This window comes from Alosa sapidissima, chromosome 6, assembly GCF_018492685.1.
Source record: "Alosa sapidissima isolate fAloSap1 chromosome 6, fAloSap1.pri, whole genome shotgun sequence".
NCBI lineage: Eukaryota > Metazoa > Chordata > Actinopteri > Clupeiformes > Clupeidae > Alosa > Alosa sapidissima.
The window spans coordinates 12,949,723-12,962,284 of NC_055962.1; the positions used below are offsets into that span (position 1 = coordinate 12,949,723).

The 12,562-nt window shown below is 43.1% G+C and overlaps 1 protein-coding gene across 3 annotated transcripts; it reads right to left on the reverse strand.

Annotated features, from left to right (window-relative positions):
- Nucleotides 1-4,303: 4,303 nt before the first annotated feature.
- On the reverse strand, nt 4,304-11,751 carry fam167ab (family with sequence similarity 167 member Ab). 3 transcript variants are annotated; one of them, XM_042095730.1, is made up of 3 exons: nt 11,508-11,751; nt 8,212-8,604; nt 4,304-5,940 (listed from the first exon to the last, which is right to left on the reverse strand). In XM_042095730.1, exons 2-3 carry the CDS (start codon nt 8,587-8,589, stop codon nt 5,677-5,679), a joined length of 642 nt encoding a protein of 213 aa, XP_041951664.1. In that variant the 5' UTR covers nt 8,590-8,604; nt 11,508-11,751; the 3' UTR covers nt 4,304-5,676. The 3 variants fall into 3 exon arrangements, with proteins under 3 accessions (XP_041951664.1, XP_041951663.1, XP_041951662.1); XM_042095729.1 differs by having other exon boundaries at nt 8,212-8,624; nt 11,508-11,750; XM_042095728.1 differs by having other exon boundaries at nt 8,212-8,921; nt 11,508-11,749.
- Between the last annotated feature and the right edge of the window lie 811 nt (nt 11,752-12,562).

The following is a 12,562-nucleotide window of genomic DNA, read 5'->3' on the forward strand; positions in this document are numbered from 1 at the left end:
CTGGCCCAAGGAGAAATGACGCAACATTTTGTAGACTGATGAGAACAAAATGTTTCTCTTTGGGTCTATAGGGCCGCAGGCAGTTTGTCCAGCGACCCCTATGCACTGAATTCATGCCACAGTACATTGTGAAGACAGTAAAGCATGGTGGTGCAAAAATCATGTTATGGGGATGTTTCTCATACTGTGGTGTTGGGCTAATTTATCCCACACCAGGAATCATGAATCAGTTTCAATATAGCAAAATACTTGAAGAGGTCATGTTGCCTTATGCTGAAGAGGAAATGCCTTTGAAATGGGTGTTTCAACAAAACAATGATCCAAAACACACCAGTAAACGAGCAACGTTTTGGTTCCAGACAAACAAGATTGACATCATGGAGTGGCCAGCCCAATCCCAGGACCTCAATCCCATAGAAAACTTGTGGTGTGACATCAAACATGCTGTTTCTGAGGCAAAACCCAGAAATTCAGAGGAATTGTGGAATGTAGTTCAATCGTCCTGGGCTGGCATACCTTAAACACACTGCTATTCCTTAGTCTCCACCTGCCTGTCATACTGTACCTTCTGAGCACAGTTCTAGAATGTCTGCCGTCTCTTGAAGGCAGCATGTTCTGTTTTTTTTGCAGTCAGCATTGCTTGCCAAAATATGAGCTCTGAGGCAGAACAAAGATATTCAGTTGACATTTCCTTCTCAGCCAGTTAGGCATGAATTCCTCACTTATGTGTTATTACTAAAGTTAACAGTTAAAAGTCTTGTTCAACTGGATTTTATAGCCTACCTTGTGCAGACATAGGATAGGGTTACCACGACATGCATGCCTACACGTGATCAGTATCAGTAATGACTAATGGCATACTAGTTTCTTCTAAACCTGCTTGACTTGAGGATGTGGCAAACACAGATGGTACATTCTTTCACATAATTTTGTAACATAATCCCAAATTAGAAAAAGTTGGGATGTTGCGTAAAATGTGGTAATTTGAGCTCATAAACCCATATTTAGCTGCAAAAAGGACACACACAACATATCAAATGTTGACAATTTTACTATTTCATGCAAATGTATGTTCATTTTGAATTTGATGCCAGCAACACATTTTCAAAAAAAACGGACAGGGCCATTTTTACCATTGTACTGCTTCACTTCTTCATTTAGCAACTTTCTATAAATGTTTAGGAACTGAGATCAGTTGTTAGTTTTGAGAATGAAATGTCCCATTCTTGCCCGATATAGGATTTCAGCATCTATGCTCAACAGTCTGGGGTCTTCTTAATCATGTTTTTCAACCATGCACCCAATTTGACAGGTCTGGACTGCAGACAGACAATTTTAGCTCTTGGACTCTTCCTCTATAGAGAAATAATGTTGCAGAATTCATTTTGGCATTGTTTTCCTGAAATATTCAAGGTCTTCCCTGAAAAGGATATGTGTGGATGGCAGTATATGTTGCATAAAAAAAATTTGGGGGCAGCCGTGGCCTACTGGTTAGCGCTTCGGACTTGTAACTGGAGGGTTGCCGGTTCGAACCCTGACCAGTAGGAACAGCTGAAGTGCCCTTGAGTAAGGCACCTAACCCCTCACTGCTCCCCGAGCGCCACTGTTGTAGCAGGCAGCTCACTGTGCCAGGATTATTGTGCTTCACCTCACTGTGTGTTCACTGTGTGCTGAGTGTGTTTCATTAATTCACGGATTGGGATAAATGCAGGGACCAAAATTCCCTCATGGGATCAAAAGAGTATATATACTTATATACTTATACTTATAAAACTTGTGTACATCATTCAGAATTGATTGTGCCAGGTGTGCAAGATGTCCATGATTCCTATGTTGCTTAATCCTTGGAGAACATGTTACATTCTCACTGTAATATCAATTAAAACTAGCAAAAAATCTTAGTGATGCAGGACCTTTATAGCCTGACGAGCCAGACCCACATCAAGATGTAGGTACCCTGGCTGCAAATTACATTTGCTGCCGCTAGGGTGCGTCTAGATTTCTAGGCTAGGACCTTTAGTGAACCCTTAAGGTTTCTTTGTTTGTTTTTAAGAGTGTAGTATGAAGGAAAAGGGTCTAGCGAATAGCAATATAACTTACAGTATGTCTGATTTGACAGACTTAAATGAAGCATTATACATTTCCCTTGTTTTCTATAGTGTCCCATTACTTTGTCTCTTACAGTCAGAGCTCTCATTGCAAAACTGCATCTTCAGAGACATTTTTGGGAAGCCAGCCAGTGGTCCCATTCATTCATTCCCAACACAGTCTGCACAATCATAAATAACGAAATGACATTCGATTGCCGTGGATGTCCTTGCACAAATTGTCTAAATGACTGTAATGATTCACTGTTACGGGCCATCTAAACAGCTGACATTGGCCTCCTGGCTGACCTCAATTCGTCTGAACAGAGTTGACTGGAACATTCACATTCAGATCTCAGTTTCTCATTAAATGAGACATATGGAGGCTCCTCTGTTAAGCATGAAATGCAAAGAGTCCATAGCACTGTCCATACTTATTATGAAGTATGCTTACACACTATGCAGGTTTTCAATGATGGCTTCATTTCTTCCTTTCAAAGTGAGCCCAGGCTTCTTCCTCCCTAGCACTGTTTTAAATGCATGCTTATGCATGATCCTTTAGCAGTGCACTTACCTGTATTGTTTTTTCACATCATAATTGGTGTTTGGCACAAAGGGTTTTCTATTTGGCATTCTTGGCACTGTGGTCAACATGTTTACACTCTTAAAATGAATGTGTTTTCCCTATCTGGACAGAGAGATATGTTAAAAAACAAAAACAATGCAAGTTGTGTAACAAATTAAAAAAGGAAACAACAAAAACTTATGTTGTCCCTATCTGGACACAGAGATGTGTTAAAACAACGCAAGTTGTGTTGTTTTCAACACATTCATTTTAAGAGTGTAGCGATCCTATTTCCATAAAAAAAACACATTTATATTCATTTGTGCAGAAAAGAAAATGTGGGACACTGTGGAGATCCTGAAGCTCTTCTTCTGCACAAGACATGGTGTGATAACAACACCTGCACAGCTTCTCTCTCACCTTTTACTTCTAGTATATATTACTTCTCCGAGCAGACACGCCATTTTAGGTGCTAATAACTGCAGCAAGCTGTAACTCAAGCATGAAAATGCAGACCTCAGCAAAGCCATTCATTCTTAACCTGCCCTCTCCATGCTAAAGGAAGAAGGAAAAAAGGAAAAAAATGCAACAGTCTTTCCTGCTTTGCTCACAAAAGAAAAATGAGCTTCTAAAGGCAATTGTGAATGATGCAAAAAAAAAAACACAGTTCTAATTGTTTTGAGAATATCCGACCCACACTTTGAAATAAGGGGGAAAAGGAAATGTTACACTCTGACAAATTGTTGTAACCAAGATGACGGATCACATGACTTGCAGAGGAAATGGGTGTGCTGATCTGATTCCCAAGCGTTTCATGTCAAGGTGTGCTATTGCATGGGTGTGAAATATTACCTTACTCTAAGCTGCTAAGAACTATTGATACTAAGATACAGCACACCCTTCCAGCTATTCTCCTGGACATAGCCATACCTTATGCTTCTTAGCTGAATACAAAAGAAAGGCTACGTTACCCTGGATTTGTCTCTGCAATGTTATCCGTTGTGTTGTAGGACATATGTTGTATGTGTTTGTGGCACATGTTGAAAACACGGGTGCATAAGTTCAGAAGACAGCCTGAGGGTCCGTCCCCTCTTCAGTCTTAGCACTAGTGAAAAATGCATTTAATTCATCCACTCTGCAGACAGCTGTTGATGGTACTTCACCTCCAAGCTGCAAGCACCTGTTGCAAAAGACTCATTGCATTATTATGGGTTGACTGGGAATGAATATTGTATCACAGTAAATTACTATGCTTAGAGTATAACAGTATTCGTCATGCCTTCATGCATGTCACGGTAGACTTTTTCATCAGAGGGTTTTTCTCACATGACAGCATCGCTTCAGAATGCAGTCAGGGAGGTCTGTCCAAGTCTGGCAGTGGTGAAAAAATCTATCTAATTATTAGCTACTGTCTGCAGAGTGCCACTTAAGGACACTTCACCTGTAACAACTGTAAGCAATTGCTGCACAACATGCACTGAATGATTCAGAGTTCACCGATTATGAATACTGTATCAGCAGATACAGCAGAGGACTATGTAAATAGTTTTGTCTTGTTGGTAAGTCTTTGTACATGGCACCACACTGCCGACTTTTTCTTGGGAGGAAAACCTGGCTTAGTTGCTAAATTGCAAATGTAATTGACAGGACATTTCTTAAGAAGTTTTTTTTTTATTATTATTATTATTGTTGTACAGAATAGCAGAGGATACAGCATAAAAATAAACAAAAATAAAGTTACTTTATATTAATGAAAGTAATTGTAGACAAACAAAACAAAACAACACATGTGCATTTCATCCTTTTGGAATGTGCATTTAAAAAGTGTGCCTCCATTGGAGAGGTTCTCTCTATGTACCATTAAGGCTTTAGTCAGCAGAAAGTCAAAGGCAGACCCATGAGAGGCAAACAAGCTACACAAACTGGGCTTTACACAAGGGGCCACTGCTAATGAAGCAATCATCCATGAAGATCCCCTAGCCACAAGTTTGTACTATCTAGACAGAGAAAGCGAGAGAGAGAGAGAGAGAGAGAGAGAGAAAGAAAGAAAGAAAGAAAGAAAGAAAGAAAGAGCGGGAAGTGGGAGGGTGCCTAGCTACTGTCTGTGAGAGGGCCAGTATGACACTCAGCAAAGATGGCAGGGGACACAGTGCTCGGCTCAGTCTATTTCAGCGTCCGTTTGATCCATTGGATCCTTGATCACGGTGATCCAGTGGATCGCTCGCTGATCAGGGCCTGATCTGTTTCCTACGGTCAGCTGTTTCTACTTGAGAGTGGGGAGAAACAGGACACCCAGACGAGGGTCTAAATGACCTACAGCAAAATGGACTTCTAGCCTGCAGATCTGAAGCAGGAGAATTTGAAAACGCACATGCAACTCAGACTCAACTCTTGTCTTGCATGCAAATAAGGAGGAGATCTAAGGCTTTCTGTATGCGAATGCTGTCGTGTCTCTGTCCAATTCACATTTCTTTTCCAGGCGTTTTTCAATCCAACCAGCCCAACTCCAGCTACGCTTTCTACAAGCACCCTTGGTTGAAAGCAGTGCAATAAAAATGGTCCATGAGCTAAATCATGTGTTTAGCTCACCTGGATTGCCACTGATGAGAATAATAAGGTAAACAGAGAAGGAAGGATGCCAAGACATGCCAGTTGACCCAACTGAAGACAGTTTTTGTGTCACAGTCTTCAAAAACTTGAACCAGGTATAGATAGAAGAATGTGAACAGTCTTCACACCAAATGTGCTTGTGCCAGGTATAGACAGAAGATTGTAGACTATACAGTCTTCAAACGAGGTTTGATAAGACCCGGTATAGATGGAGGAATTGTCAGTGATAGAAGATTGTGAGTGTTGTGTTGAGATGGGTGCTACACAATGGTGGTGTTTTGTGAGGTTCGACCTTCACTGTAAAGCATTTTGGCCGCCTTGATAAAGCACTTTATGAATGCTATATGGTTGTTGTTGTTGTCGTGTTGAGGAGCCCTCTGGAGTAGGCCAAAGGACCCCTGTTTTAGCCTGCTGCTAGCAGAGCGAGAAGCGGCGTGAGTTGATGTTCATCTTGGTGACGCCGATGAGGCGCAGGGGCGCGGAGAGGCCAAAGCCTGGCGTGACGGGGCCGTCGCACAGCAGGTCGGACAGCTCGTCTCGTTCCTCCAGCCCGTAGGTGGCGTCGTTGAGCATGCGGCGGTGCAGGTGGCACGTCTGCTCGATCTTCAGCTTGTTGATATCGCCGCGGAGACGCATGAGCTGCCGCGCCAGCTGCTGGTCCTGCAGACGCATGTCTTTCTGGAGGGGGAGGGAGCGAGAGAGGAAGGAATCAATCAGAGCAGGAAGGCTGGACAGCTGTCCAATACAATGACAGCAAAACATTTCAAATAGTTTGGCCATGTCAAGTTCCAGTACCCAATGGATGAAAGAAATGAAACAATTTCCAAATGGCTAAATTCAGTCATACTAAAATAATTGAATTGATATTTTTTCACAACTGCAACTTCTGGGAGGTCTGCTGTCATGATGACAGACCTAAGAGTCTTCACACACAAATGCTTTTCAGACCTTCCATTGACTCGCAGCTGTCTGTTGAGAGAAATGTTTCTACCTTTAAAAAATGTAGAAGGTATCCAGGATACTTCTATTCTTATGGAAAAATCCTAGTTAATTTTTAACAAGAGAAACACAGCCCAACAGACACACACACACACACACACACACACACCCACCCCACTCCTGGACAGAAGAGGACACAAAGGCAACACGATCCTTTCCTTTCCCTTTCACTGCTAACACCAAGCCCTCATTCTTCCCATGTATTCATTTCTTTATACAAATGTTTGTGGACACACACTGGGAAGGCCTCAGGGAGGGGGGTGGGGGTCACTGGGGATCCCTTATCCTCTCCCAGGCAAGAGGCGCCTCTTTGCGTGCCGTGGCCTTAACAGCCCATGCATGCGTATGTGCCACTTTTCACACAATTAAACCGAACAAAAAAAAAAATAGACAAACCCTCTTGGAAAATCAGTGGGGTGGGGGTGATTAGAGGGAGTTTGGTGGAGGTGGTGGTGGTGGTCGGGGTGGGGGAGGTGGGGGGGTGAGAAGGCAGGACCTGGTCATCACTTGCGTTTTGCCCCTGCGATCGCTTCCACCCACTTTAACTTGAATGCCTGCACAGCACCGTAATGTGGGACTGGAAGTGCGGACATTGGCGGCGTTGTTAATTAGTAATTAGCTAACTGGTGGCAGATCAGCTCCCGGGTCCTTCTGGGAGGTGGTGAAATTCTGCACAGGCGGGGAGGGGAGGTCGGGCATCAAGTTTCCATAACAAATCTCATTTAGTTTCCAAGAAGTAATTTCACTATTTACTTAATAAAGTATCTGTTTTTGTACTTATTTACTGACATGAGGCGCCATGTATGTCCTAAGAAAGAGAACGAGATTCATGCTTTATAAGAAAAAAGACAGCAAACGAGTTCTGATGTTACCATCAAAGTAAAACAAAGTAAAACGTTTTGTGTTGATGGAAATAATTTTTATGACCTTTTCTTGCTCCAAGACTAGATGGAGGCTTAGCTCCATTTACATTGAAAGTGTATTCTGTCTTTCTTGCTTTGATCTATTCAATGCAGATGTAGGTGTGAAATGCTCCCCACTGGGCACCTTTTGCTTCTACCATTTGTTCCACAAGCTCCTTTGTTCTATCTTTGGGTAGACAAAGACCCTGGGTTAAAACTTTAGCTGAATTATATGTTTGTGTTATTAACTGTAAATGTATTCATGTTTGGTATCATTTTTGTAGTCTCAGTACAAGGAGTACAATGAATTAAGTGTAAGAATGTTTAGAACATCTTGTATAACGTTTCTACCTGAGGAGCCTGCCTAAATATGTTAATGGAAAATAGGTGTGTGTAGGTGTGTCTGGGTGTGGCTGACTGAACGGCGGGAAGAGAAAGCCAATCACAGGACGTTGTACCTATGACATCCTCTTAAACCACACCCTTGCAAATTGAGCATAAAAGGCCAGTCTCCTCCGGTAGTAGTTAGAATGGTAGTCGATGCTCCTGAGCTGAAGGCTGTATTCTCCCTTGACGCGCGTTATTGTAAAATAAAGCCTGAATCTTGGATATCTGGAATTCTGCCGAAGTCTGCTGTGTTTTTGTCAAGTATATTATATCCACCCACAATTACTTTCAGTGTCTCCTTAATGAACACTTGGATGATATACTGAAAGGCTAGACACATTCAGGTTAGTACTTTTACCCGACTGACACATTCTGGCCTTTTAAGCTCCTTGGCCACCTCTGCTCCAAATTCTTCTCAGTGCATTTATGTGGAATATTTGAGCTATTCAGAAAATTTTAACTATTTTAAAAAAAAATAGTCCAGTTGTCCTTTAAAGCAGATTCATACCCCTAATTTATGGAACTGCACTGCCTATTTTTAACAAACAAACAATATGCGGGCATCATCATCATATAGCCAGCTCATGTTGACAGACAGGAAGAGAGGAAGTAGGAACAGAAGCAGTATGTCATGCCATCAGGTGATTCGGGATTCTCTTACCAGTTCTTTCCGCAACCAATCGAGTGCCTCGTCAATATTCCCAAACCCCTTCAGGTTCCGTGAGGCCGGAATGGTGTCTCCTGTGTCGTCCTCACCCAGAGCACCACTTCCCCCCTGGCCGTCCTCTGTAGAAACCCTGCTGCGGCTGCTGCCGCTCTGCCCCGGGCGTGTCTTTGCCCCCGCGTCCGTGACCCCTGTGAGCCCTCTGTTGGCGCTCTGGGCCTCCACTTGGTCCCTCCACTCCTGATAAGATGCCCGACGCGTCTCCAGCCTCAGCTTTTGAGTCAGGGCCTTCAGCGTCCGCAGGTGGTCGTCCGAGGAGGAGGGGTCCAAGTCGTCCAGACAATCCGGCCCGTCCACATCCTCCACTTGGATCATCGGCAACGGAGGTGTCTCCGGGTCCATAGTTTGGTCAGAGGAGAGAGAAGAAGAGACAGAATAGTAAAAAAGGGAGTGTGCAGTCTGGGGAAGATTGGGGAACTCCAGTCAGGCGAGTCTCATCTTGCCACCAGGCTGATGTCTAGGCTACATGCAAGAGCAGGTATTCACAGCCTGCTGCCATCCCTTTATGGCCAATACAATCAGGCGGTTGAAAACAAGGTGAGGTCAGGTCACGTTTTGTTCCTCCTCTGGATCACGGAATGGAGCGCGTGTGCCTTTTTACAAAATCAAAGTATGTCCGTTTGTGAATAGGTCAACCTGAGTTGAACCTGAAGAGGAAGACATAAAAACAGAAAGAGCTAGGTTAATGAGCTGTATTCTCCTCAGGAGAGAGGCTAATAAGCACATAGGCGAGGGGAAATCTTTGAACGCTGACTGCTTAAATGAAATGTTTCCCCCATCCTACCCTATCATATCATGGACCGGATCCCTATGTGGTAGTTGCCATGGCAACAGAACACAGCAAATGACTCGGCACTTTCTTTTTGTCTGTCATGACTGAATCTTATGGGGACAATGCTGGCTCTGGAGGGAATGGAAAATTTGACAAATCCACAAGCAAATAAACTCCGATTGTCTCCTTATCAAACTACATATCAGTATCCTCTATTTGATTCCGCATTTAGTCAGTAGCAGGTCTTTTTTCGGTCATTTCGTATTTCATGTCTACACCTCTTAACTAGGCTTCTGTCTTCTTCACCCAAGTTATGTGTCATCTTCTCGGGTCAGGTGATGAAAGCGCCAGCAATTAAATGTTTCCTGTTCCATTGCTCTCTAAGTTGAGCGGCCATCAAAGGCAGAGAAAACTCCCATGGCCTGGCACATGTTCTAACTTTCAGAGAGGTGCCATCACCATGACTAGGAACCAAGTCCGCTCCCTCAGCCAATCCCGTTGAGACTTGTGGTGGTGTTTCACGTCCCGGGGTGAAACATTACCCACATCCACCCAGTGAGCATATGCTCTGATTGGAAAGCAATCACAACAGATGGTGGGCTTTTAAAAACAGGCAGCCCATCCATACCTACACACATAAAGCAAGCAGTAATAAATAAATGGAGACTTCCTGTGATAAGTCTGCAGAGCTGTGGGAAAATCCTGAGCAACCAATCCTGGTGATTTTGATACCTTAATCAATAAAGTGACTGATGGAAAGAGCTAAGCACTAATGCACTGAAGCCAATGCCTTAGATCAGTGAGCTTATCAATTTTTAAAGAAACTCTCGACTATTACTCTCCTTGGGTAAAAACACTGCTGTACCACTCAGGGTGAAAAAAAGGAGAGGTACAGCAACCAGACACTGAAAAGGAGATTTTGGTTACATAGTTACAAGAGGACACAGACTGCTTCTAAAATGAAACCCTATACTGCACTTTGAAATGTTCCACCTAATGCTGCACATCAAGGCTGGGCAGTTAATCCGGTTAATGATCCATACGGTCACACTTTGAGCTGATGGTCGGGCTACTACTTTCAGAGAACTTCTACAATGAATAAAGGACTGTGGCTCCAAATGTAACATAAAAGATAAATCAACGTATAAGTCAGTATGGCCAGTGATTCAGAGGGGTTTTACAAGGTCATGAGGAATATACTGTTTCTAACAAACACGGCAAAGTGTATAAAACGGCTTCTATGCCACAGCCAAACACAACAGGACACAAGTAAGAAAGGCCAGGATACGACTGTATGTGTAACAGTATCTAAAGACCAGAATCTCACATCGGCACACACATGGATTTACAATTGGGCAGGAAAAGCGATACCACTGGCCTGCTCCTCTGATTCCATGTCCAGACATTCAGCGGTTACAACCTTAACGACTACGTTGCCTGCCAACGTCTGCCCCATGCCCAGGGTAGGCTGTACTTATTAAGTACAGGCTGTGGGTACAGCAGAAACATCAAAATGTGAGCTGGCAACTGATCTCTCTCTCTCTCTCTCTCTCTCTCTCTCTCTCTCATCCTTGTCTCCACCGACAGAGCCAACTTATGCTGGCACGATTAATATGAATTATGTTCAAAGGAAAAATCAGGGAAGCAGCCAAATGGGACTGTCTGTGTTGTTTTCTTGATGTAATCATGCTTGATGCTTAATAAGGCCTATGATTAAAAAGTGTATTGTTATTAACAGAATCTAAGGATGCTGCTTGTCATCTGCAGAGTGCCTTGACTCTGCCATCTGTACTTTCAAGAGTAAAAGCCTGTTCTTAGGAAATGCCACCCCCCCCCCCCAAATGAGCCAACTGTCCACCACACCATTATTACTTATTACTTTATCCCCTGGTCTTGCAACATTAGATTTTTACTGGCACCTTTCTTCTTCCATTCACCCAGCACAACGTTAAGAAAGCCCCACTATGGAAAACAACTGCATAAAACTAATATCCAGCGTTTTGTTGTTATAGTAGCTAGACTTATTCTCTGTAGTAGGCCTGTGCATAATTTAAAACATATTTTGAGGATATCCACTTTTTGAAGTAAACGTTTGTTTAATGCATAACAACCGGCTTCACCAACAGGGACCATCAGAGAAACTGCTTACACACAAGCTCCGCCGTCACAGTTGGGTGAAATCGATAAATAAGAATAAGTAGCTTGCAGGGTCCCGCAGCGGCTCTGTCCTTAAGGAATAGCCTAACCTTGTAGCCTAGTTTTCAGCAGCCTTAAATGTGGTTGTAAAGAATTCCCAAAGATACACTAGCACGCTTTAATGCTAAGGATATGTAAACATATATCCCTAAAAACAAGAAACGTGAAAAGACAACAGATGAAAGAATAGCCTTCTCGCGTTACCAGAAGTTTATCTGCAGTATGGCTAAACAAGCAAACCCCTTAGAACTGAAAAATCACTCACCTGGTACAATCTTGATGCGCACACAGTCAACAAAATGTTGGGTACTTAATTGCTCTCCCAAAAGTTCATGTGACTAGAGCGACGCATTTCAATAAGATCTTTTACTTCATCACAGGTCTATAGACATCACGTAGACTATGTATGGCCCTATCATCATTAGAGGAGGGGCGACATGAGTTTCGTCAGGTTTTGGTTGCCTGGAGACAGTTTACGAATCCTCGTGAAAACTGCGCGCGTCCTTACCATGCGCGCGGGTAGGTGTCCTGTATGTGCTGCAGCGTTTACGGCGCACTCAGGAGTCAGGTATATGTATGTGCGCTATCTCTCCCGTAGAAAGTCTTTAACGTCTGAGCATTGTGTTTTTTTTCCAGGAATTTAGTCAATACCTCATCAAATGTCATACGCAGAAATGTGTAGCTTTAGCTTGCTTCCACGCCTCCTTCAAAAATATCAATATGAAATAGCAGACTATGGGGGAGTATTATCTTCTGGAGCAAACTACTTTTTTTGCCTGCACATATTTATAGCCTAATGACTGCTTTAGTCTGGCCCCTCTATTCAAGTAGCCTAGGCTATATCCTGTAGGTTATACCTTTCATCCTACGCTGTATAACCCAATGTATTATGTCCTATGCTGCACATCTTTTACCTTTCGCTTTTCACGGTAGGCATAGTGAGTTGGATTCTATAGCCATTTTGCAGTGCGTAGTCCATTACACCTCATCCATATTGAGTATAGCCTACTAATGATACTCGCCTGCCCTCTTCTGGTGAAAAAAAAGCCTTCTCATGCGTTCATGAACAGCGTTTTGTGCAAATAATTTAACACTTCATTTTATAAATGTCGTTCACTGATGTTTTCAGGATGATATATCAATAAGTCACTACATTTCCCAACTCAACGCAGAGTAGGCCTGCATCGGGTTTTGTGATGTATACTGGTCGGGGCATACTGTAATGCATAGGCCTAATGGTTGCACACATAGCTTAATTATAGGCCCATGCCTTTATAAATCAGACTACTTCAATGCATGAATATTGAATGATATTCAGGT